This window comes from Pleurodeles waltl, chromosome 9, assembly GCF_031143425.1.
Source record: "Pleurodeles waltl isolate 20211129_DDA chromosome 9, aPleWal1.hap1.20221129, whole genome shotgun sequence".
NCBI classification, from domain to species: Eukaryota; Metazoa; Chordata; class Amphibia; order Caudata; family Salamandridae; genus Pleurodeles; species Pleurodeles waltl.
Window position 1 is genome coordinate 404330495 of NC_090448.1, and position 27508 is coordinate 404358002.

The 27508-nt window shown below is 47.6% G+C and overlaps 1 protein-coding gene across 2 annotated transcripts in view; it reads left to right on the forward strand.

The window, feature by feature from the left end:
• The window catches only part of GPR137 (G protein-coupled receptor 137), a 131744-nt gene that overhangs the window by 83881 nt on the left and 20355 nt on the right, over nucleotides 1–27508 (forward strand). For both annotated transcript variants that reach the window (XM_069207145.1, XM_069207146.1), the window contains exon 6: nucleotides 26823–26951. In XM_069207145.1, the coding sequence (XP_069063246.1) occupies nucleotides 26823–26951 (129 nt within the window). The remainder of the gene's footprint in view (nucleotides 1–26822; nucleotides 26952–27508) is intronic.

Consider the following 27508-nt stretch of genomic DNA (forward strand, 5'->3'; position numbering starts at 1 on the left):
TAAATCTGACAACGTTTGAAAAAACTGGAATCGCTGTGAAAAGATGTTTGCTTCCTGCAGTTTGGCACTGTGTTCCTAGAATGGGATATGTTCACTAGGCCATAGGTATTGGCTGGAATCAAATTAAGGAATTTCTTCAGGACTGCATGGATAAATCCAGGCAGATAATGTAGAGTGGCTCGGACACCATGTACTCAGTGGCATTATCCAGGGAGTATTTATATTAAGACGCAATGCATGCACGCTCACTACTTTTCTGGTGTCAAGGCTCAATGGATCAATATGTTTTTTTGATGACTAAGACAATTTGAGGAGAAATTAAAGGCTTACTTTGAATATTTATTTAAACAGAATGAGGCCACTGCTAGAGCATTTGATCTTGCCTCCACCCTGGAAAAAGTTTCACAGTTTCAGAAATTTGGTGTCTGTGATCACCACTTTGGAAGGCAGCCGTTACAGTGGCCACCTTAGGTGCCACAGAAGTTTTTTTCAACAACACAAAAGTGAGTCTCGCCAGGGATAGTCGTTATCTTCAGCCTCCGCACCTCTGCCAACTACAAAGCCCCTCTGAATGCTTGGACAGATGTGTGCATCCCACCCCTGTTGGTTCACTGAAAAAAAAAAAAAAAGGTTAAAGGGGTGTTATAGTTAATTGAAAATGTCAGTTAAAACATACTGTTTAAAACTAACAGAACTACTGAAATTCACAGGTTCTATTTGTATCAAGAACTAGAACTCGTCCTCTAATGTAATTATAACTTGCCCTCCCACCATGCAAAGTGCTATCATCAATTATGTCATTTTAGATCTTGCAGTGATGTTATCAGTAATATCAGAGAAGATGTCATGAGTGATGTTATATGTGGGTAATTAGCAGCGCATGACGAGGGCGCGAGTTGTAGTTACCTTAGAGCACCAGTTGCTTTAGCTAACCAAAACTAGTGTATTTCAGTGGTTTTGTTAATTTAAACCTATGTTTTAACTGCCATTTTCACTTAACTATAACGTTCTTTTAACATTTGTTTTTTTCAGTGGATTTCTTTTTTTTTTTTTATGCAAGTAAGATTATATTATACCTAACTACAACGTCACTTAAACCTTTTGGGGTTTTTTCAGTGTATTTCTAAGTGTTTTTTTGTTTTAATGAAAAGTAAGATATTATTATCTTACCTAGCCATAAGGTCCACGGAACCCCCTTGCTCCTGGGCCTTCGTTGCCTCCTTGCTGCAGCAGGGGCCGTCTTTGATTGATGTGAGCCAGTACATAGCCAGGGCATGGCTCGCTACTCCCTTGTTGGGGCCTGCAGGTGGAGGCCCAGGGCCCGCTGCTCTGCCAGCACCCATCCTAGATTGCAGCAGGAGTTGGCTTTGCTCCCAGCCCACTGGAGCAGTTGTTACTTTGCTCCTGCCTCACTGTCTTGTCTGTGGCCAAAGGCACACCTAACTCACCACTAGCTGTTGGAAAGTGCTAAGCAGGTTCCCACACTCAGCTCCCTTTGTATCACCTACAAACAGGAAGACATCTAAATAGTGGAGTTTGCCCCACCTCCCCCTTGGTGCGTTCTGTGCAGTGTCCATTCCAGAAAGCTGCCGAAGCGCTCAAAATAATTCACAAAATATGCAACACCCCATGGGTAGCAATTTATCAAACTGTGTCTCCCCTTTAAATTGGAAACCCAGTAGGTGGTAGCTCTCGGGGGTGCACTGGCAGGAGTCTAAAGCCATATTCAATGTCTGCCTTTGTTATCAATGCCTTTGCCCTGCTGCTCACACTCAATCAATAACATCATCTACTGATGCATAGCTAACTGCGCCGACCATGGGGTTAATCCCACCAGTGACTGACTCCCCTTTGGGTAGAGACAAGTGGTGTATTAGTCTGTATTGGCCGTGCTCCTTATTGGGTACCACCCCTAGTGAGGAAATCAGGTTTTTTGGCCTCTCCGCACCCAGGGGACCTAAATCTTTTTCATTCAGAATCTTCTTGCGCACTATCTCTGGGTGTTGGAGCGCTGAGCAAAGGTTTTTGGTTTCCCCTGTCCTGATGTGCCCTGTCACTGGAATTTTGAACCCTTTATCAAACCTCCACATAGTAAGCATGCGTCTGCCCTATGTCATATTGGTTAGCTAGCAGTGTTAGCCTGTGGGTATTGATGGGAGAGCAGGCTAGCTGAAAGCCCCCTATACCTTTTTGTGTCCTCTCATCCTCTGGGCTACTTCTTTCTCACTTTGCCTATTCTCTTTCTCTATCCCCATTACCTTTCTTTCTGTTACTGCTGGGTCCACCCCCTCCCCCTCCCCACCACCAGACCCCACTGGTCGAGTACACATCTTAACTTACATGCTGGGCCCCAGGTGCATTTGTCCTTGTCCTATTTGAAACATAGTGCTGGGGAGCGCTTCCTTGTTGACCCCCCTTTCCAACTTAAAAAGTGCTTCTGCTTAAAGAAGGACTTTTGCTTTTCTTGGTGCCCCTTGTAATAGGCCTTGTGAAAGGGCTGCTTGTGCTTCCAAGACCATGACCTGGCCTCCCTGGCTACAATCATCTTGTCCATGTAGCCTGAGACATCCTCTTTGTCCCACACCATGTCTGGGTGCGCCTCCATTTTCATTCTAAAGCCTTTATTGTAATTCAACCACCCTTCCCCTGCAAATTGCCTGTATACCTCATTAATTTTGGACTTGTATAACCATGAGTCCTTCCCACAATGGGGGGGAACTTCTTCACTACCACACAAGCCATTATTCTGACAACGTCTAACCAGTTATCAAACTTCCTTTCTTTTTTGACTCGCGCTCCCTTTCCTGTCCTCATCCTTCTACGACACATGAGCTAGCCCTTCTGTTTGAATCTCCAGCAGTGTGAAAATGTCTGTGAAGTCTTCACGCCAGATGCGCTCTTTCACCGCCAACAGTACCAGGCTGGCTAGGCCCATGGCCCTTGACATCTTGTATAGGTGTCTTAGTGTGCCCCTCTTGTAGTCCTCTAGCACTCGCCTGCCACCATTTTGGCCTTGGACTTTTCCCCCTGGCTTGCTCCCCTCGCCTCCATGGGGGCCGGTTCATTATTGCTTGTTGATGGTGTCTCCTCACTGGTGGCTGCTTTGCTTGGGGGCTGTGTGTGGGCAGCACTTGCATGATTCCCACCGTTGTTCTCCGCTCCCCCAGGACCCATTGTTTTGCTTCCCACCAGCGTGTCTACCTCTTCAGTGTTGGCAAATAGCAATGGCACAAATGATTTTAGGCAGTCCTGCACAACCGCGGTTATCTGCTCACCGTTCGAAGGCTTGGCCTTGTTGATGGTGTGGGGTGTGGAGTCCAGGAGGGGTCCTCTTCTAGTTTTTATCCACTAATCCGCCCCCCCCCTCCTCCTTGTAGCCGCCCTTGCTGGCGATGCATTGGCTCATCTTTCTCTTCGGTCTCCTCCGGGCGGTCTTCGCACTGCTCCTTACTTCGCCAATGTCACTGGGTTCTTCCAGGCTGCTCCTTCAACCTTGCTCCCCTCTCAGCTGGTTCAATGCTATTCTTTGCTATGTGTGGCCGCTGCTTATCTCGCTACCCTAATTATCTCATCAATGTCTTCTGGCTGCATGTTGTTGCCTGGTTACACATTTGTTCTCAGGTTGCTGCACAAACATGCGCAGACGGGTTGTGTTGCCAGCAACTGACTGTCCTCATTGCCCTTTCTGTGACTGTGCAACCAGCTTGGGTCCTATCACCCCCATGGGGGCTGTCCCCAGATGTAGACTGGCTTGGATGCACTTGGCCTCCAGCACCGTGGGTCGGGTCGCGTCGTCCCCTGTGGGCTTGTAGTGAATCCTAACTTCATTTTAATGGGATAACAGGAGTTAGCTTAGCATTTGGCTTGCAGACTCGTGCCCCCATCACCTAGTGACTTTTAACCTACTTAGCTTGCTCTGTCTTAGCACATTTAATTATTTATTTCTTCTAAAATGGCTGCCTTGTTTAGAGTTAGGCCACTTGTTATGAGTTACAGTATCAGTGTCACTGCGCTAAGGCGTCAAGAACAAGCACCAAAGACAAACAAACAGTAGGTGTTCACACTTAGGGATTTTCCCTTTCTATACTTTCGAGGGGTTGTTTATATTAATTGCCGTCCCAGGCATGTCTGTTATCTATTGTTTGGGAACACACCTAAGTCAGGGGTCCTTGAAGATCTGTATAAATATATCGCACTTTAGACAGACAATCAGAGGGATTCCGACCAGAGGGCTGATATTGATGCTTCAGTCGTCTTGACGCTGACCCAGTCTTCGTGTCCCTACGGAGTCTGAGATAGAGACCTCATTCCAAGGTAACGAGGGTTGGGGGATCCTTTCATGGACATGGCATTGGCAGATTAGGTTTAACAAACCCAGCTGTCCTTTAGGTAGGAGGTTAGGCCTTTCACATTAGGGAATTAGGGCATATTACATCCTGTATGTCTTTTTTATGCATTGCAAGATGGTGGGGGTCTTAGTAATAATGACTCTCATCTTCACAATTCTGTTACTTGCATTATTCATCATCCTAATCATTGCAGCCCATGCAACTTATCGCAAATTGCAGTTATGTTGAATAAAAACTATTGAAACTCTACTGCATCTTTGTCATTGCCTGCGTTTATATGAGACATGATACATCTGTGAGACAGGGGTAATCTCCGTTTAACCACGACATTCCCTGAGATGTCTTACTCTCGAGTCCATGCGTAAAGGCTGCCACAAATCACCTCTTACTATTGTGTTTCTGGTGAGGTGCTGCTAGTGAGCCGGTAAGGTTGGGACAACAGTTGCGACTTGTTGTAGGAAAGACGTAGTCGCCTACAAACAAAAGTACTGTCATCCTTTAACCAGCAGTCTTGCCTAGAGCAAGAGTCCAAACTACGACAGGCTGTCCCTGTATCCACTCTGCTGGCCTGCTCAGCCTTAGTAGCTCTGATTTTTGCCACCCTTGATCGTTGCTAGCTGCCCCTTTTGCCCCACGGGTCACGTCGCCATCCTGGGCTGTACCCATGTGCTTTCAGAGAAGGGGGCGCTTGTACTGATGCCATCGGAATGGGCCTGAGAGAGCACTTCTTCACACTCATTTCACTTTTGTTGCACTGCGCAGTTTTTCCCCCATGGCATAATAAGCGCTGAATAGGGCGGGCCACAGCGTGCCAATAAAAAACAGTCTTGCTAGGTGGCATTGCTTGCTGCCTTGATTACCACATGCATACAGTCTTGTTAGGCAGCGTTATTCTCTGTCTTGGTTATCTCTGCAGCGCTCATCTCTTTAATTTTCTGCTCCATGGGCAGAAACGAGCATATTTACAAAAGCCACACAATCCAAGCGCTTCCCTAGCCACGCACATGTGGCATTGCCTGTTACAGTCTCGCTGCGGAGGGGGAGCACCTTCAGGCGCTTAACCCTTTCCACACTCTTTGCTGGTATCCCTCCTTGGCCCGGGATTGGCGCGTCGCCTGCATCTTTAAGGCGGCTCCAGCCCGGCCTCCTCTCAGCTATTAGGAGGTCCCCGGCATGCCTCTTGCTTTTCATTCTGCCACTCCTCACCTTGCTCGAAGCTCTGGGGCCGCAGCAGTGTTCTTGTGCCTGAAAGGCAGTCGCAGTCCAGTTTCCTCTTGGCTTAGTAGATGGGCACGCCGACTTCCTCTCGACTTAGTAGGTGGGCCCTGGTGTGAAGCTGTTTTTCCACTCCTTTGCTCCTCAGCACCCTCGATGCTCCATGGCCGCAGGGGTGATCTTGGTCCTCACTCTTCCCCAACAACACTCCCGTCCTCATCACACTTGTACGATGTTCCAGGGCTGCAGCGGTGATTCAAGCCTCCTGCCAGCAACTGAAGGGAAGATCCGCAGGTTATCTCATAGTCTTGATGTAGAGCGGTGCCCACCCTAAAAAATGCACGAGCTCTTGGCGCACTCTTAAGGGTGGGGGATATGATGCCCTGGGGTAAATATTTTAATCCCACAGGCCTGCCCATTGGCTGGCAAGATTCACGTCTCTGCTGCTTGTTTTGGCGCCCTTTCTTCTCCTTGTCATTTCCTGCTCATTTTCCTCTCCGGGGACACATTTCCTGGGCCTTGGCTCAATTTAACACACCGGCCCCTTCAGCCCACTTCGTGTGCGTGCCTCTGTTCTAGCTGACTGGATTTACGACATAGTGGTGCAGCAGACTCCGAGCTACCTCTGAATGCACTTGAAATACTTAAGTGCTCCTCCTCTTAGCATCTTAGCTCCTGTCACATCAAAAAATTGGCTGATTTTAGAAAAGAAAATTGTTTCTAGCTCAGACAGTTCAAAAGTTACTAAAAATGCAGCAAAGCATGTTGCCGCACTGTGAAAGGCCTTTTGCAAAGCTGAATTTAGGTGCAGCCAATGCCGATCTAGTGTTACCTAGTTTAAAAATGTCAAAATATTGAAGTAATACTATTACAAAATGTGCTGCATAATTTGCCTTTCCTTGCCGCGTGATTTGCTCAACCCTGCTGCATAATTAGAGTGGCCCGTGACCGAGGACAATGACTTTCTTGCTGCCGCCTGAGGATACTACTGTGTGATACACCGATTTTTACAGCTGCCTCTGAACCCGCTGAACCATCCTCTTGTTTACATCCACTTCATGCACAGTGTACCTGTTTTTGATTGTAATCTCCTTTGACCCACTGGATTAGTTCAACCCTGTGAAACTCCCCGTTCTGGCATTATGAAAACGTATTCAGTTGGCCAATATAATATATCCTGGGTTAACGTGTTTTGCAACTACCTGGTGTGAACTACAGGGGAGTAAAAAAAAAACATGTTTTTGCAGGGCCGACCCTCAAAGTAGACATAGAGGGCCGGTGCCATAACGACCGCCTTGGACCTGCAAGGACCAGTTTGACGGGTTGGTGGCCACATAAAAGATAGCCCCCAAACAGAGCATTGGCTCAAAGGTGGCGGAGCGTGCCAGGTGCGGCGAGAAGCAACGGTTAAGGGCCATTGGGGGCCGAGGATTATTCAAACCCTGCCCCAATAAAGGGACGGGGGTTCAGCGTGAGTGGGTCAAAAGCATGGGGATTATAAAGCGTGCTGTCCCCTCAAATCGGCATTACAACGAAAGGGGACAGCGCACGTGTTTTGCAGGAAGGACAGTGAAGACATACCTTGGAGGACAGCTGCAGTCGACAGTGATGACCCTAGGATGTAGAGGTCCGCTTTCATCAGAGGCGTGCACAACGAGCTTTCCTGGGGGCCTGGAGGACAGCTGCAACACAGCAGCGACACAACTCCTTCCCCCAGAGCAAGAACCAGAGGCGTTGTCCAGCAGAGGGCCGGCACCAGGTTGCAGGGACTGCTGGCCTTGCTAGCGATGTGACTGTGCAGAGGGTGACAACAGCCCTCTTCCACGCAGTTTTCTAGTGGTTGGTTTCACTGTGCCGCCATCCCCTGTCATCAGCGTGGCAGCAAAGGATCGCCTTGCAGGGTGACGTGACTCTGCTTGGCGATCGATAGCGGAGTGGGACTGAAGCCCAGACCCTCTTACTGAGCCATCTGTCGGGGTTGTGCCCCGCATCAAAAGGTGAGCCCACCATTCAAATTAGGTGCTGCTGCTTTGTTTCATGCCGTGCTAATGCAAAGGAAGCCCTCTTGGAGCATTTCAGGCGTGTTGACGCGTCTGGGCTGACGGCTCAGCTGAAGACCCTCTGTGCGTAGGGAGGCATGGCTGGCCGGCAACCGAGGCAGGAAGAGCCTCTATTAAAGGGGAAAGCGCACAGTTGGAACCGTGAGCATTTCCGAGCATAAAAAAAAAAAGGATTCATGCGCTGTCATTACATCGACGATTGCTGGATTTTGACAACAGTCCGGCAATAAATCAGTTACAGCTATAAAGCGAGATTCATATGTTTTTTTGTTTGTGAACGCAGGAGAAGAGAATTTAACAGCGTAGCGCTCGGGGATTTGCATGTGTGGCCATCCCTCCACCCCCACCACACTCCATGTTAAAAAGACAGCAATTTTGACTTGTGCAGCAACACAGTAATACATCCATGGCTATTCTAAAGCGATGCACAGAACTTTTGAGAATGCACGCTGTTCATGAGAGGTGACAGCTCAACAGGGGCCAGTTTTTGAAGCGTTTCAACACCAGTAGCCACCAATAGGATGGTATATGGAAGACCAGGGATGTATCAAGCAACATGATGAAGTGGAAGAGATGTTGTCAAAAATGAGGATGGAGGCAACAGAGCGAGGAAAGTAATGGTTGCGCCAAAAGTTAACAGAAGAAATACAAGAGGGACACAGCGAGCATCAGACGGGCGAAGACGCAAACTCTCAGGAGGAGGCCAGGTGTCTAGGGGCTGAACAGGAGTTGATGCAGAGACCACGGAAGCGGCAGAGGGTCGATAGCCGGTACAGACTTATACACCACCTATTTCCATTTCCAGAAGGGGCATCAGTTAATGACGGGATTCCTCCCGACTCATGTTCAGTGGGTTACGCCACGGTAGAGGACGCCATTGAGATGGTAAAGGCAGCAGGCAGGGGAGCATTGATGGCAAAAGCAGACTTTAAGTCGGCTTTTCGTCTCCTACCAGTGCATCCAGGGAGCTTCCACCTGCTTGGTTTTCAACACAAGGGGGGAGTATACTTTGACAAGGCCATGCCAATGGGCTGTTCCATATCTTGTGTGCATTTAGAACGGTTCAGCACATTCCTGGAGTGAGCGCTCCACAGGCGACACCCTCCTGGGGGAAGATGCACTACCTGGACGATTTCTTGTTTGTAGGTAAAGCAGGAACAGGGGAATGTGTAGGCACCTCGAGGGCTTTTCAAAATCTAGCAAAAGAACTGGGGGTTCCTTTAGCAGAAGAAAAGACAGTAGGACAGGCCACAGCCCTAGTGTTCCTAGGCATGGAATTATACTAAATCGCAGGGAAATCCAGGTTACCGGACGGCAACGTCTCAGAGCTGAGCGAGGAAATCAGGGCTATATGTAGCAAAGAAAAGGCAACCCTTAGAGAGCTGCAGAGAATGATTGGCAAACTGAACTTTGCAGCAAGGATCATACCAGCTGGAAGTGTGTTCACAACGCATTTGAGCAGATTGACAGCAGGCATACACAAACACCACGTCAGGTTAGGGGCTGGGGTCAAGAAGGACCTGGCCATGTGGAATGCTTTTCTGGCACATTTCAATGGACTCCTTATCTGGAGAGAAGGATGGGTCACGGGCAAAGATATAGCCCTATTCACAGACGCAGCAGGGACCTGTGGGTTCGGAGCGATACTGGGCAAGGAGTAGTGTGCTGGGAGATGGTCAGAGAGGTTGGCCGAGTTTGGGATTACATGCAATATCATATTTCTTGAGCTGTTTCCCATAGTAGTTGCCCTGACAGTGTGGAATAACAAACTACTTGACATGAAAATCACACTGTGGTCTGATAATCAGGGGGTAGTTGTGGCCATTAACAGAGGAACAGCAACGTACCCGGAGACATTGAGACTCATGAGATGCTTGGTTAGCTTGCAGCTTGAGGGACACCTTGACGTTAGGGTAGGGCACGTCTATGGCATAAAGAACTCACTGGCAGATACATTTGTTCTCAGATGGACAAGTTCAGGAGGCTAGCCCCGAAGGCCCAGCAGATGACACCCTTTCCAAAAGAGCTGTGGGAACTGGCGGAGCGGACCGGTCATTACTAGTAGATAATGCACTCACGCCGGAGACCTACAGGTGCTACAGCAAATACGTCAAGTCATTGATGTAAATAGGAGGGTTCAGGTCATTGGGGGATCCCCAGGCCATGGCGCAGGTGGTAGAATGCTTCAACAAATGGGATTATCTACAGAAGAAAACAAAATCCTGGGCTCAGGCCCACCTGCCAGCGGTGGTGCGTTTTTCGAAGATACAGACGGTTGAGGGCCCCATAGCCTGTCACTACATCAGAGCTGCCATGAAAGGTTGGAAGCCCCTCGAGAGGAAGAGACAGGACACAAGGCGATCATAGACTTCGAAAAGCTGGTAGGGCTAATTAATGCCCTAAAGGCAGCAGCAGGCAACCCATATGAGTACACGCTGTTAAGAGCAGCCTTAATAACTGCATTTTTTTAAGGCCTTTAAAATGAACAAGCTGGTGGCACCAGTGAAAAGAGAGGCAGGAACAACTTGCTAACAAGCCGCAGACATCTGGCTGGATGGTGCTGGGGTTCAGCTATTTCTCAAGAGATCGAAGACCGATCAGCGAGGCAAGGGCACATGAGTACAACTCAGTTGCATAGAGGACACAAGGTCCTGCCCAGTATTCTGTTTGAAGGATTACATGGCAGTATATCCCAATGGGCCGGGCCCTCTCTTCATTCACAGTAATGGCGAATTGCTCAGCAAGTACCAATTCTCTGCGCTACGCGCAAATCTTTGAGTCAACGGGGCATCACATCAGCAGCATTTGGATCACATTAATTTAGAATAAGGGCAGCCACAATAGCGGCAAAGCATGGGTTGCAGGAGGGGCGACATCAGTGTGGGAGGCAGGTGGCGCCTCAGCTCTTAGAAAAGCTATACATGCCCGCATTCGAAGGGCTCTGGGCACGTCCAGCTACTTTGACAATTGACAGCATTTTTTTCTCGGTTGCTTTTGACAGGAGCTCAACCCAGAACAGTGTGGGTGGTGGGGCACTCATTTATTCATAGAATGCAATCATGGTGGAACCACATCAGCAGCAAAAGAAGAGAAGACCCAAAGGCTACATGCATCACATGGTGGGGTTACCTGGGCATGAGATTGCAGCAGCTTTCAACGACACTCCGCAGTTTGCAAACAGCCCAGAAACAACCGGGAATTCTGATCATACACTTGGGGGGGCAACGACTTGACTCTGCTCCGGAGGAGTGCCTCCTGAATGATATTCGGCTGGGTTTAACAGCAACAGCAAGGGCGTTTGGCAGCACCAGCATCATTGGGTCGGAAATTATCCCCAGGCTTACTTTGCGGGAGGCCATGTCAGATAGTGCAGTTGATAATTCCAGGAGGAAACTAAACATTGCAGTCACCAAATACTGCAAAGCAAAAGGGCTAGAAAGCCTTTGCCACAGGGTAATCTGTCTGAGACGCCCAGAGTTGTATGCCTCAGATGAGGTACACCTATCTACAGAAGGGATGTAAGTTTTCTGGGCAAATTTGTGGGCAGTCATGGTCCAGGCTGGCTGCGCATGACAGAGAACACACAGCATTAACAAATGGGGGAAGCTACCTGGAGACGTGAGCCTCACAGGTAGTGTAGTGGACAGAAAAAGGGGTTTAACCATTTTTGTAAGGCAAACACACCTAGTAAGGCGAAGTGCTAAGGAAAGGTCACTCACCTGGGAATGCCTTCGGGCAGGGTGAAAGGGGCCAGCAAGGGGAGTAAGCCGAGCACGGCTCTCGCAGCCCAGCCCAGACCTGCCGGACGAATGACAGGGCTCACAAGGTAGCGAGTTGTGCCTAAACTAAAACAAGAGGCTACCCTCCTCAGAAACATGTTAAACCAATTTCCAGAAAACAGGACAAGCAGAGGCCAGGACTGGAAATAAATGTAACAATAGTGTATGATGGCTAAAGCCTGATCAATCACAATTGATTTATGACCTTGTGAGATTGATTTATGACAGTGATTGATGATACCTGTGATTGATTTTTGACCATGTGACATGTTTATGGTGCTTCTGTTACAGATGATAATTAATGGTTGAACTGGCAATCTTGCATGTTTTTTAATAAATAACTGCAGCCTTTTTGTATTCCACAAAATGATTGCAGTAAGTTTGATTATTAACAGTATATTAGCTAAGGGACAAATGTAATTGGGTATATTTGTAATGGAACTGGAGTGATCCAGGTGTGGGAGTTATAGAAAATGCATTCTTCCATGGCCTTCTGGCTTTACAGAGAAGTGATTCACGGGTACTATTGAGCCACAACCCAGCGGCGCGTTATCAACTTCGGGAAGATGAGCGCCTGAGTTCTTCTCTGGATTCACAAGTGCGATTTGCACAATAATCTCAGCATATGCAAGAACCGTTTGATCTATTTAACTGCTTTGAGGCAAAACAGCATAAGAGGAAGGGCTCAAATCCGCCTGTGATTTCCATGTAAAACAACCTTTTCAGCCTTGGAGCACCAAAAGGCAAATTTGCAGGTGATTCAAGAACTGTGAGGACATCCCATCGCCAAGGTACTGTGGGCTTAGATATATTTGATCAGAGAGGACAGTGGCATTCCATGTGTTTATTTTTATTACTACAGCATGGGTTATCTTTTGTAATTACATGTTCACTCATACTTAGGCTTTTGTAAAATGTCCTGTATAGGATTGTGTTAAATCCACCCAACCAAAGCCATCTATCCAAGTATACATCCATCCAAGTACTCACTCATCCAGATAAGGTAGCTCAGGCGGTTGGGTGCCTGCTGACCAGCTCGGTCTTTGGCTTCCAAGTCACAGGTCTGAATCCCAAGACTTCTGGCTTGTCTTTTCAACCATTTAGGGGAGGTATAATAATGAGAAAGGAGCTGGACAATGAAAGCAAACATCATTCAGTATGAGGGCAAACGGGAATCTGTTGTTACTTGCATAAATGGTCAGTGTTACATTGCAGTTCATTCACATGGAATCTAGAAAGGCATTGAAAGTCACTGAACATTTGGATTGTGAGAGATGTAACTTGCTGTATGATGTGCACTGCACATGAATATTCCATTCCGTCTTTTTTTTTATTTTTTTTATATAGTGCGGACAGGCGCTTTACATGCACACCATTTACATTGCCCAAGTCACGTTCATTAGGTTTCACCTGAGACAGTACTGTTGACAAAATATTTAATAAACAAAACCAAAAAAACAAGCTTTCGCAAAGCCAATAGGTTTCAACGATGAAAGATCTAGTGGCTTTGTCAATGTTTTTTAGATCTTTTGCACAGCAGTGTGGGCTGTTGAGCAGCATGGCTTAAAGTTAACAAAAAAGCTAAATGTTGCAGCCTGCGATGGTTAACACATAGCACTATTTCCTTTCAGCCATGTTGCAAAGCAGCCAATGCTACTGTTCAGCATATCCACAAAACATTAACAGGACCAATAGATGTTGCGTAGGCTAAACCTATTGGCTTTGCTAATGCTTGTTGACCTCTGTCACTAGAGTAAGGTCTACAAGCTCCCTCATTTAAAGTTTTGCTGCTGTGTGCTTAACTCACCCCTTGACCCACATAGGTTTGGTGTTAAGCGGTGTACCTGCGCTGGGTGTATGTCTACTTGAGAAAATACAGTACAGGCATAATGCAGTACGATGCAGTGCGTGCATGTTAAATGCATGTGCTGGGTGAATGTGTGCCTGTGAGTGGTACAATACATGAAGGTTGTAGTGCTTTGCAGTGTGTGCATGTTAAATACATGTGCTGGGTGTATGTGTGTCTGTGAGTGGTACAGTACGTGAAGGACACAGTTCTGTGCAGTGCATGTAAGTTGAATACATGTACTGGGTGTAGGTGTGCATGTAAAGGGTACAGTACATGGAGGACTCTGGGTTCCATTTTTGGGAGACCCAGGGCTGCATGGTGAAACATGAGGAGAAGAGGTAGAGGATTCCCCTCAGAGAGGTTTTTGTATTGTTGCATTCCGGTAAGTTGGATGGGACACACTAAAGAAGGGAGAGCCAAGCTCCCTGGTACACTTCGAAAGTCACTCTTTGATTCCGAGAAAGGTCATTAGGCACATCTCAGAAAGGAGATGGGGCTGAAAAGAGAATCATCAAAAGTAGGACTGGGGCCACAGACTAACTGTTTGATACAAATGTCACTGTGGCTGACATCCAAGTGTGAATGCTAATTACTCCCAAGCACTGTGTTGAGGGGGGTTTCTGCTTTGGAGTTGCTACTGCTGCGAAAGACTACTTTCAAGAGGAAGAGAAGGATCCGAGGAGTGGCCACTTTCAAAAGAAGAAAACCCTCTACATAAACTTCAAAGACACAGACTCTAAATCACATTTGGTGTTTGGAAATGTACTATAAGAAGGGGAACTTGAGACCCCAAAAATTGTCAATTGTCCAGTAGCCAGTTGGGCAGTACGAGGAGGGGAAGCTCTGCAAGATTTCTGCCTGTGACCAGGAGTGAGGGCCAAGGTCTAATAGTTTCCCAGCTGGGTGGGGGGACATCACCCAGGGAATCCAAGATGACCTGCTGTGGAGCAACAGCGCTTGCCTGCATGCCAAGACCAGTGTGCCCTGTGAGGAAGACCAGAGCGTTAGAGGGAGCAAGGTTCAGTGGGGGAATCCTATCTAGTGGACCTCCTTTATAAGGTGTTAGGTGATGGTTGCTGTACCGATCTGGTCATCGCCCATGTGCAGGAAAAAGTTAGCGATCCTCGTATGCCTGAGGAAGGCCGCTGCTAAGTGAGCCATGGACATTGCGGTGCCGAACAGGTCATCCCCTGTGTGCAGTGATGAGTCTGCAACTTCGTACGACAGGATTGGCTGCCATGAAGTGAACTGTGATCATCACTGTGCTAGCCAGGCCGGAACCTCTGGGTAGTAAGGGGCTGGTAACTGAGAGCGCCAGGAGGCGCCACTGTGGACAAATTGGCTTGTGGAAGGGGCCATAGCCCTTGGATTGTTGTGTGCGGGGCTGCTGTGAAGGAACGTGCTGTGCCAATCGGATTGGAGCCCATGTGCAGTAGAGCTACATGGCCCTGTATGCCGAAGGGTGTCACCAGGATCAGCAAAAAGTATGATCTGGTCAGGATCATTGCCAAAGGAGTTAGGTCATCATGGAAACCCCCTACACACCTTCACGAGGACAAAGAATCAGCATCAGGGCCTTTGCACTGCTTCCCCGCACTGTAGGATGGACCAAAGAGTTAACCTGTCAGGAGGAGCCACGAAGAACCTCTGGTTGCTGCAGTTGCCTGACGGCGTGTGAGGAACGCCAGGACTGCAGAGCGCAGCTTGCCTGGGTCATATGCAGTGAACTCACCTGAACCTGCTACTGCTGCTCCGGGAGTAGGGGTGCACTCAGGAACTCCGTCCGATCTGAGCCTGCTGGTGTGGGTAAGGCTGATTAAGGGCCAGTCAATCTGGGGGAACTTGCTTGCTAGACCTTTGACTATAATACAGAGTCAGAGTGGACTCTTGAGACATGGATTACTAGTGGTGCGTACCTTGGATATTGCCTGGAGTGAATGGGGAATAACCACTGTCGCTAGAGTGGGACACAGGGAAGTGCCTATGAAACTCAAGAGCCCTTACCTCATGGGGACTGTACAGTTGTTTGTGAATGTCTTATTTCCCTTTGTGGTGTTGTGGGTAAAAATAAAATACTTCTTTTATCATAAAAGGGAGTATTTGGGTAGACGAAAATGTATTACTGCTACTGAGTGTATTTTGAGTTACGAGTCTGTGTTCACTCCTCTGTAACCACTTCCTCCTATTGCGAATTGGTCTACCCAGACCACACTATTCCTGAGAGTCAAGTACTGACCTTGATCCAGTTGCTTAGGATCAATAGTGGGTCGGGCCACTGGACATCGGAGTAAAATGTCTCAACCCCTATGGTTGAACTTAGTGGCTCCTGCTTATCCTGTGGCCTTCTGAACTGGGTTCTAACCTCCCATATCTCCAGGATGCCTACTTCCACATTCCCTTGTTGAAGGAAATATACAGGCTTTACAGTTTTAGTTTCAATGTTACAATTATGTGTAGTTAAAATCCCAAAGATGTGACAGATCGAGCCAGGAAACATTAGTAGAACAGATGGATTTTAGTGTGTTCTGAAATTGAAAGAGATAATGAATATTTGTAATACCACCCAGCAAAGAGTTCCACAGAGAGCTCACAACATACGAAAATACTTGATGCTTAGTGTTTTTGCATGATGGATTTAGGAAAAAATTATACATTTTCTGGAGGCATGGCTGAATGGCCAAGATGGCGGACGCATAATTGCACCGCTCCACTCTGGCCTAATCTTGAATCTTATAAATCAGTATCTGAGAGGGCCTATCAAACTCTGATGTGTGACAGCTGTCAACACAGTAAACATTCACCACCTGAAGGGGTCCTCAATAACGCTGGAAAAAAACACTAACAGCTATGAAGTGGGTGAGAGCATGGGACGGGCGTGCTGGCTGCCATGCATTGGACCTTGCCTGACCTGATGTAACCGGTCACACACAGTGCAATGGTGGGGCGCAGACCACCTGGCTGCTTTGCCCGACGCCGCTGCATGCCTGCCTGCCTGGAGGGAACCCAGAGAGATTGCAGCCGCAACCACTAGAGGTCGGGGTGACGACCAGTGACCCCACATCCTTGCTGGAGGCCGGGACTGGAAGGGGAGCAGACGCCCGAAAGGGGCCTGCGGCGGCACTGGGCCTGCTCAGCTGCCTACTGCCGTTTGAACTGGAGGATTCGGCGGGGAGGCCTAGCACGCTCTACCCCTGACATACGTAGAGATAAGTTGAGTGCACCCTGCACCTCGCTCTTGCAAAGGCCGCCTGCGGAGACAGGCACACATACCCTGCTGTTTGGCCTCCATCCTTCAGCGGGCTGAGCAGGGTATGGCCGAGTTGACGCTCTTAAGGGCTGCACAAACTTAGGGCATCTGCAGAGGTGAGGCCGCCGAGGGAGGCCAGGAGCGCACTCTTACCTGCACCACCACCCACCATCTCGGTGGCCCTTGGGCTACCTCACAACCTGCCACTCCATCCATACTGTGGCGCTTGCCAGTAGGGACCCCAGCGCTGAACTACCTTGCCACGCCCTTGCCCCGAACTGTTGTTGGAAGGCTGGGACAAGTTACCTGGAACTGCCAACTGAAGCTGCCAAGGCGAATGGGCTTGCCCCCACCTACTCCAGTTCTGTCTGATGCCAAGTGGTCCCAGACGGTAAACGCCTGCCTAAGTGACCTGCGGTAACCCCGCTGGAATTAATATCTGACGGGTGATAGGGATCGCCCAGTCGGCCGGTCCAGTAGTTACCACAGCACAACACCAGTTGAGTGAGTGGAAACACCCTACAGCCCCAGCAGATACGCCACCCTGGGGAAAAAAATTAATATATGAAACCGCTTATACACCTGACTCGGAGGAGGGACTAGATTAAATGCTGAGCCTGACAGGCTACTACTGTCCTTGCCCTGTGACCCACTCTGTACATTGCGGCATGGGCCCGACAACAGAGGCATAGGACAACATTGAGAAGTTGACCAACCACACCACTGTAACCACTTGAGTGAATTCATCAATCCTTGTTATTAACTTGCATGCCTTATCCCGCTCTGCAGATAAAAACAACACCACAACATTGAGTGCCCAGTAAGGTCACCAAGGGAAAACTCTGAAACAAGCCTGCTGGAATACAACAGGAGACGGTAGACGATCAACAAACAGCGAAGAGGGACCCACCGAACCTGGAAAGAGCAGCCCACGCGATGCAGGCACAGTTTGACAAAATACTAGCTGCTATTACTGAGATGAAGGAAGCACTCCAGCAGGATACTGGGGCGGTCTCGGTGGAAATGGAACTCCTGCAGGCAGAACATCACAAAATGGCAGTCAGGGTGAAAGGGATTGAATCAGGCCTTGAAGAGCTATGTCTAACACAATTAGACTTTACCCTCAAGTTGCAGCCCTCTCATATAGGGTATGCACCCTGGAACGCTGAGCGGAAGACGCGGAGGGCCACAGCAGAAGAAACAACGTTCACATTGTAGGTTTTCCGGAAGGACATGGTAACCTACCCTGAACATTGGATGAGGAATGAGATAGCCCCAACTCACCTGACACCTTCCTTTGCAATAGAATGCGCACACAGAGTGCCATGCTCAGTGGTAGCCAGACTACTACATTTTCGAGATGGAGATACACTTCTCCAACAAGCAAGAATAAATGGCCCATGCACTGTCGAAAACGGCAAAGTGTTGTTATTCCTAGAGTACATGGCGGAAGTGCAGTCCAAGAAGGTGGACTATGGCAAAGTTAAATGGGCCCTACGAGAGGAGGGACTCAAGTATTCTCTCATATGCCCGGCAAAACTGAGAATCGTGCAAGACGGAAAGACCCACTTCTGCGCAGACCCGCAAGCAGCATGGAACTGGCTCGACAACTATAAAACGTGGTCACTCCCAAAGGGGTTCCATCAGGTGGAAGAAGGACCCAAGTGCAGACAGCAGAAACGGCCCTGCAGGCTCAGAACCAGGATCCCAAAAACATGCATCTGCCCTAGGGGGAAGGCTCTGATCTGGGAACTCAGGCTTACTGGTAGTCTGAATCAGACCACACCTCCAATAAATTCTCTGTGGACTCGGTCCTGGCCGGAAGCAAGATGCCAGTGGTAACACTGCAGACTGCTGAAGGCCTTGCTTAAAAATAGATGAGCCACCCACAGACCAGCCTATCAGAGGCTGAAGACTGGACCTGCTGAAGTCAATGATTCCTGCAAAATGTGATATCATCCGCCACAGCTGATTCACTCTACCTGCAGGCCAATGTATGAAGATGAAACCCCTGCATGGGGACGTTAACGCTGTCTGGGACAAGGCCCACGTAAACTAATCCCCACTACAAAGACTCCCTTTCAGCAGTCCTGCCACTCCGGGCCGGACAGACCAACACCACTTGTGCTACGTTTAGCTGCACTCTCCCACCTGACCCCTTGTAGGTGTCTGGTGGACAGCCGTACAAAATACATACAAAGGGTTACAGTAAGTTTGGGTGACCAGCCGTTGCTGTGTGGCCCAGGGTACTGGGAGTTATTTGATGGGTAATTTACTGTTATTTGTCTCTGCGGGGTCCGCACGAAGAAGCCTGGAGGTAAGCGCTACAATTGACTGAATGCTTGATATGAATACAATACTGTAATGGCTACTAGATGTACAGACTGTACCTATCTGACCTGGAATATCCGTGGAATGGGATCAATGTCCAAACGACACAATATACATAGATACTTGACTCACAGAGGGGTGCAGATTGCCGTGCTCCAGGAGACCCACCTTGTAGGAGCTGAAGTGGAAAAGCTCTGCCGTAGATGGTGAGGGCAACTATATGGTGCCGTCTACTCTGCTTATGCATGGGGCACACTGGTGTGGATTAGGGCTCGTGTCCCCTTTGAACTTTCCCAATCTTGGGTTGACAAAGATGGGAGATACGTCCTGGTCAGCTGTAAACTTGCAGGACAGGACATAACACTGTGTAGCATATATGCACCTAATCAAGACAAACTGACTTTTCTATACACATTGTCTACATCCATGGGACAACTGATGGGAGGGTTACCTTTAACTGTGCCGCAGATGTTCATCTTGACCGATCCACGCCCCCACTACAAGGGACTCACACCCACCGATTGGCACAAGGCTTCAGGGACTAGGTACAAGATTGGGAGCTGACGGATGTATGGTGTGAACAGCATGGCACAGAATGCGACTATTCATCCTATTCCTCCCTATACTCACTCCATACTAGGTTGAAAAAATTTGTATGCACTACCAGACTATGCCAGCGTATCACCCACACAGAGTACCTTAGCCGGACAATAATGAAACCATAACCCCTTGCTTTTAAAGCAAAGATTCATGGGCAATAAACCAGCAGTCCCAACTTGGTGTCTACAGTCAGTGACACTTGAGGATTCTCCCTATAGGGATGCCCTGCGCATTGCCATTGCTGAGTATTTTACAACTAATCAAGGCACAGCATCATCTACGCTTTTAGAGTAGGAAGCCTTCAAGGTGGTAGTCCGAGGCCACTGCATGGGTCAAACTGTAGGCATTGGCATGGAACTTCGAATAGAGCTACACGCACTAGAACCTACACTACACACAATTGGAAACACACTGGGATCAGACCCGGCCCAGAACAAACTCCTTAAAGATACAAAAGGTTGTTACAATGATGCACTAGAAAATTTAGATGTCATAACTATAAGACTTACGTGGCTAAGATGCATGATATGGAGGGTAAATCTGGGCACCTGCTGGCATGGCTTGCTCACCCACAACTGCAGTGCACCCCAATTGCACACTTGACAACAGCAACTGGTGAATTCATTTATACCCTCGAACAAATCAATGAGGAGTTCCATAACTACTACAAAACTCTATATAACGCTCCAGAAACTCCCCCGGACAGTATACAAGACAAATTTCTGGAACATCTCACCCTCCTGACTTTGACATCAGAGTCACGAATTGGTATTGGGGGCCCAATGACAGCTCAGGAAATCAAACTGGCTATTAAAGACATGGCTACGGGTAAGACCCCAGGACCAGACTGACTCCCAGCAGAGTTTTACAAACATTTTGCAGACCTCCTGGCGCCACAATTGATGACACAGTACAATAAGACCTTAAAGAAGGGCCAGTCATTCCCCCCCCGCCCTCTCACCAGCCCAGGACCACCATTTTGGGTGCCCGAGTTACGACCTATCATCCTCTGTCCATGCTCAACACAGATTTGAAAATTCTGAGCAAAATACTTGTGACTAGACTACTTCGCTATAGGCGAAGCCTAGTACGCAAGGATTAAAATGGTTTCATACCGCAACGTAGTACCTCCCTCAAGCTTAGACGGCTTTACCATATTTTATACCACCCAGATCTTACGAGCTCACCAGAATCAATGCTCATGTCGGTATACCTAGAAAAGGCTTTCGACTCGCTCCAATAGGTCTTCCTACTGAAGGTAATGCGCCAAATGGAGATCGGGGACAACTGGATAAAGTGGGTAACGCTTCTTTATACTGGACTGACAGCAAGGGTTAGGACAGGGACTGTCATTTTGACAAATTACAAAGTGCACAGAGGTACGAGGCAGGGGTGCCCGTTGTCACCTCTGTTGTTCGCTTTGCCCATCGAGCCACTAGCAGAATTATTCAGAAGTGAAGGTGGGACAATGTAATAACATTGGAGAGATACAGTCTTGTTATTTCCTTATACGCAGACGATCTCCTCCTATTTCTGGCAGACGGCACAAGGTCCACTAAAGAGGTAATGCCCCACGTGGAAGCCTTCGAGACCCTATCCGGCTTAAAAGTTAACAGGACCAAGACGTGCCTGTTCCCATGTACCCCAGACGTACCTAAACCCACTTGATCTAGGCATACAAATGTATATGTTGACATACAAATCTATCATCAACTGAACAACTTGAGGGAGGGAAACCTGGGGCGAGCGATGCGCTCCCTTTGATTATGTGTGCCCTTCTGGAGGTCCCTTAAACTAGGACCTATGGCCTGCGGGTCACTCTCTAAGATGGTGATGCTGCTGAGCTTATTGTATTTTTTCTAATTTCCCTATCAAAATACTGGTAGCGTGGTTCCGACAATTGAACACCCTACTTTGTGAACTGATTTGGGATGGCAATAGTGTTGTTAAAAGTGCTGCAGTGCACTCCTGTAGATGGTGAACTTGGCGCCTCAGAGTTCGAACTGTATTACATAGTCGTACAGCTCCTATGGGTGGCCAGATGGCTGGATAGTGAGCAAAGGGACTCCCTGGACTTTATGGACTTGACTCCCCATCAGGGACTGCTGTTGGCTAAAATGCTGTGTCCTGCCCATCACAGAACCGGGCGTCATGCTTCAGGTGGCACTGTACAGCTGGAGTAACATACGAACAATGAAAACACCCCCTTATCCATCGACCCAACCAACCACTGGTAGGGCTACCACACTGTGACCCCATTACTTTATTTACCTCGATCGAATTGAAGAACTGGACTAAGGCTGGTGTGACCACCGTAGGAGACTGCTATTTGTCAGGTTCCCTCCTACCATTAGCTGATTTGATGGCAGAACATGCACTCCCCCACAGTCAATTTCTAACCTATGAGGCTCTGACGTGGACATATGCAAATCTCTTGGGGAAACGGTAGGTAAGAACCTCAACAGCACACAGTGCTCCACTTGCTGCTTAAGTTATCTTCAACAAGACGACAAATGATATGGCGCTATGGTGTATTACTAGAGTTAAGTCAGAGACCACTAAAAGCACTTAGGAACAGATGATGGACCCTATTTGAACAAGAGGTAAATGATAAAGATTGGGACAGAATAATGGCTTACCCACACAAACTCTCCCAGAATACACAACTTAAATATTTACAATTTAATATATTACACATGACATATCTCGCACCGCACAGACTACATGTCATTTATGGAGAAACCCTGGTATATGCCCCAGATGTCGTCTCCCAGAAGCAGACCTTGGGCACATGATGTGGGACTGCCCAACGCTACAGGTCTTCTGGAGTGCGGTGATGCTCCACCTCGGCACAACATTGGGATGCTCCCTTCCTTGTACACTAGCAGTGGACCTGTTGGAAGATTTCCCTAGGCCCAGGGGGCGCAGGATTGGCACTAGATTGCTGGATCTGGCACTCTCCTTGGCAAGGTGTAGAATCACTCTATATTGGAAATCTGAGACGGGCCACAATTGATGGCCGGGGTTTGGGACGTTACACATTGGTCCAAAGCTGAGGAAAATGCTCTGAGACGGAAGATGTGCATGGTCTTAGGATACACCCCATAGCGGGATTGTGGACCGAGGTACGAGACAGAAGGGAACATCCGGAGAGCCAGAACAGAGCAAGATGGATGGATGGGGAGGTTGACAATGTTGCCGCCCAAGGCGGGGAGTAAGAATACACAGATGGGAGGGACCACACCACAGAAACTAATCACACCCACCCCACATATAGATGTGTATATGTCTATACAGATATATACACCATGACTACCATATGTACATGAGCTGTACACTTGGCCACATACTAGAAACAAGCATTCACTGACCCTCCACTATTAGCGTTCCATTCTAAGGTATCCTTCAATTAGCTCCCGGAGAGACTACTAGTTGTTCTATTCGATTGCTGTTTCATTTTCCTTCTTTTTCCCCTTTTCTTTTTTTTTTTTTTTTTTAAATTTTCTTCTCCCTTTTTTTGTATACTTATTGGATTGGCAGTAGATTACAGCTGCATTAAACAAAAATCTTGAAATGTTGAAGCCCGGTGTTATGCATAGTGAAATGCCATGATTGACCAGAGACACTACTTACCCTTACTTGCGTACAGGAACACAGCCCTGGGCCTCACGGAAAGTTACAACACTTGTACGATGAGTGTAGTGTCAAGAAATACTGCTTAATAGCCTCAGCCAAAGAAGTACAGTGTGCCTAATACTCTGTTAACATATTTACCAGCTATTGAAATGTTATTGAATTATTGTTATGAAGTTGTATGCTGCACGGAAACACTGTACAAGAGAAAGAAAAACCAATAAACGTATGTTTAAAAAAAAAAAAAAAGATACATTTTCCAGCACCTCTCCAGGTCCTACTCTTGACCACAAGGGAACATCTTGCTGCATGTAGGCAAGGAAATTGCTAAATGACATGCTGTGCATCCAAGTAAGCCTCTCAAGCTTGATCCAGGATGCCACTTAAGCTTGATCTAGGATGCCTTCAGAAGCAGTGAAGGTTATAGTGAGCTTCCGACACATGGGTAATCTTAGGCAGAATTGTGTAGTGTTTGTAACTTGCCTACATGCTTCTGATGTGCATACTCGAAGTGTATTCCCACTGTAGGAAGCTGGCTATCTATGTATTGTACCAATGCAGCAGTTCACTATACAGATAGTACAGGCGACCCTTACTGGTAGATAGAGGTTTAAAATCTTCATAGTAGGTAAGTACTGTTGCAGAGCTATAGTTCACAGTGCTTTTACGTGGTAATGACTTTCAATGGATAAAGTAAAGTACATGTACTGCATATTGGTAATTGCAGGAGTATCTTGGGGGATCCTGTTTTGGTCGTAGTTTGCTAGTGGGCCAAGGTCACAGAAAACACCAGCAGTTCAGTTTTACCTGCCCTGGGGAGTCTGGTGCAGAGGTGTGGATGGGTTGGGTTGGGTGCCTTGCAGACTGCATGGTTGGCAAAGATGGGGGAACACCTTGAAACATGCTGCAGAGGGGGGGACTTGGGGACAAGTCCAGGAGCTCCTAATGGGGTGCTTCATCAGTGGGGGTTCTGGGAGCAGGGAAGTATTGTCTGTTATCATGGACCCAAGCCAGGAAGCTCAGGTGCCAGTGGGTTCTGGTCTGCGGGTGCTCCTGCGTCAAAGGCACTGGAGGTTCTTTGTTAGATCTGCAAGAGGAGGCAAAACAGGACAGGTGGGCCACTTTTGATACTGGCCTCTATGTTGCTGATGTCTCTTGACGGCTGGTAGGTCTCTGCGACATTGGAGGCCGAGTTGGACTCAAACAAACTTTGGTTGTTGCAAGGGGTCCTGTACCCCCGGTATTAGTGCAGGAGACATGCAATAGATCCTTGTGTCTTCTTACGTGGTGGGGAGACTGGTCTGTCCTCCTGGAGCTCGGTGGCCTCCTCCTGGATGGCTGCTGCATCAGTGGACCTGGTGATCAGCAGAATGGTGAGCTGGACCTTGCGGTTGGTGCCTGCAAGCTGCAGGTAAGTTGCTCCTCCAATCCAAGGGAGATGCTGATGTCTTGATGAGGCCCAGATAGGCTTTTGGAAGATGCACAGCGGTAGGATGTATCTGGTTGTGGTGATCGTTGGGACAGAAGTAGGTATGCAGGTAGGGCTTGACAAAAGTCCACCAGCAGTCCACAGTTCTCACTTTTTCGTCTCTCCTTTATCCTCTTCTTTCTTCAGTCAGTCAAATCTGTTCTTCCGGTGCAGGGGGCCACCTTAATACTTAAGTTAGGGATATAAAGGGGAGTGTAAAATAGTAGCCAATGGTCCACTTACCCCCCATGGTGATTGCACCCCCCTATATGAGCACTTCCTGTAGGTAGTGGGCATAACTCTGCCCCACAATTCCTAATTCCACCCAAAAACAAGATGGTGATGACTTTTTTTTGTTTTTGTGGAGCACATCAGGCATCCCACCTTAGGGGTGTGGCTAGCCTGGTAGTGCAACACACCTTCTGCATAACTAATTACCCACTTGTCCTGGTGCTTAATGGCCTCATGGCAGGGGGTGGCATCTCCCACGTCCGGGGGGAACTCTGGGTTGCATATCCGAGTTGGCAGGGACTTTGAACTCCTTGGCCGTGATATGCAGATTCACCAGCTATCATGCTGGAGGAGGTGATAGCACCTTACTCCAAAGCAGGCATTGTTTTCAGCCTGTCAGAATGTGGTCTCTCTCCTCTAGCGGGGCAGAAACATGTCTGTGGTGGCAGACTGGTCGATACCAGTTGGCCAGCACGCTAGAGGACTAGTAGGTTTTTAGGGGGCACTTCTAAAGTGCCCTCTGGGTGCATGTCATAATAAATCCAATACAGAAATCTGTATGGACTTATTAAGACAAGGTGTTTGATACCAAACACCACAGGTTTCAGTACAGCCATTAGTTAGCTGGTTAACCCCTATTGACCAGTGCCCAGTACATACCTTAAGGTAGCTTCCCTGTTCACTTGCAATATCTAGTAATTGAACTAGACATCACAGGGGCATATCTGCTCTTGTAGATATGTCCTCACATTAAATTTAATGCACCCTGCCTTAGGTTCTAGGGCTGTCTGTAGGTGTGTCTTACACATATTAGATGCAGTGTCTTGGGCATGGCACACAATGAGTATGCTATGTCGTGTTTTCACTCATGGCTTGCACCATGACATGCAGTTCACAATGGCAGGCTATGCAGTATTTTTAGGGGGGGGTCCCAGGGGTGGCACAATACATTCAGCAGCCCTTGGGACCCTCTCTAGTATGCAGGTCGTACGCACCAGTGGTACCATTTACTTAAGACTTAGAGAGGTACTACAGTGTGTGACAATTGTACACAATTAGATCTTTTACCTTGTTTTAGGGAAAGAGCTCCTTCAGTCGAAAAGCTTCAGTACCAGTGGCAAAAAAGGGGGGGATGACCATGTCAAAAGGGGCACTTTCCTACACCCATTGAGTTGTCAACAGATAACTACTCTGTCAATGGCTGTATTGTGTTATTGGGATAGAAGTTCCCTCAAAATTCAAGTGGAAAGAAAGTTAAATTTGACTATGTTGACAGTTGCTTTGAAATAAAAAAAAGTCCTTAACTCCCACCTACAGTCTGTGCAGTGCCACACATCCTTTCACTCTAAATGTGACACACCATACAATAATAAAAAATGATGTACGTCATACGCCAACAACCCCACATACATATATACATTTTTTTCTGGTGACTTAAGATGCACCCCTTCTGTATTTAAGGGCCAAAGTAAAAAAAAAAACAATAAATAAATGCACACCAAAAGAACAGCGAGGAACGTAGGCCAAAAATGGCACAAAAAATCTTCACTATGCTACTGGAGAGAATGTATGTTGCTATGTTGATCAGTGCCGACAGAAGGTCAGAGCCACGTACCTGGTGATGTCCTTCTGGTAAAAGAAAGACATCTGAAGAAGGCAGCCAGAGTGAAGATGCATTGTTGTTTTGTGGGAGGAATGGATGAGATTCCAGACTGGTGTTTGCCAGTAGATCCTGTCACCAGAGAATACAATTAAAGGTGGACTGGAATCTTACCTGTGTGCAGCAGTGCACTAGGCGAGAAAGACTTAAGGTCCCTTTATAAGGGTATATTTATTTTAAAAGTACAACCTGATCATTCTTTATGTATATCTGCTTTTTCTCATTTGTTGATTTTATATCAAACCATAATTGCAGTTGCTAGATAAATGCAAACTTATGACAACTATGCCCATATACATCCCTCGGCGTTTGTAGCCTCTGTCTGATTTCACTTCTGCGGCTCAATATACATTTTCTAATATGTAGTGTCTGAGCAGATCTCTTTGCCATCTTCCTCCAGGCAGATCTTATTGCTGATATTGGCGACAAGGGCTACCTGGTTTTCGGTCTGATTCTCTTCTTCTGGGAGCTGTTGCCCACTGCCATCCTGGTGGGATTTTTCCGAGTGCACCGGCCGCCACAAGACCTGGTGAGTGTGGGACATTACCTCATGTCCATTGATGCATTGGTTTCAAGGTCACTTAAGTTCATTCTTTTCTATGCATGGCGTTATGCAGCCCTGTAGGAGTGTTCTGTTAGATACCTCAGTGAGGTAAGCCATCACTTTTGGTAATTGTGTGACCTTCAAATCCTAGGTTCCATTGTGTTATGGCCAGCATAAAGAGTATTGTTAGGTGGGTAGTACTAACACCTGTTGTTTACATTAATAGGAAATGGCAAATCTGTTGCACAGCATTAGTAGATGGAAAAAAAAACACTTGTTGCCAACGTTCAACAGCATTTGCAAAAAGAACCAAAATGCCCAGTGTAACTTAATGACATTGGTACCTGTGTCTGTTATGCATGCACATGCGTCACAATACTGCAGCAGTGTTTTTGTGCTTTTAATTTACTGTTTCAGGGTTGCGGATGCTCACCTTAGATTGGGGCAATTAAAAAACAGAATAAAAGACATGTGAAAGTGAATGATGAAGAATGAAGCAGCCCAGTAGCAAATTGAAGCTGCAGGGCCAGCCCAAAAAGTAA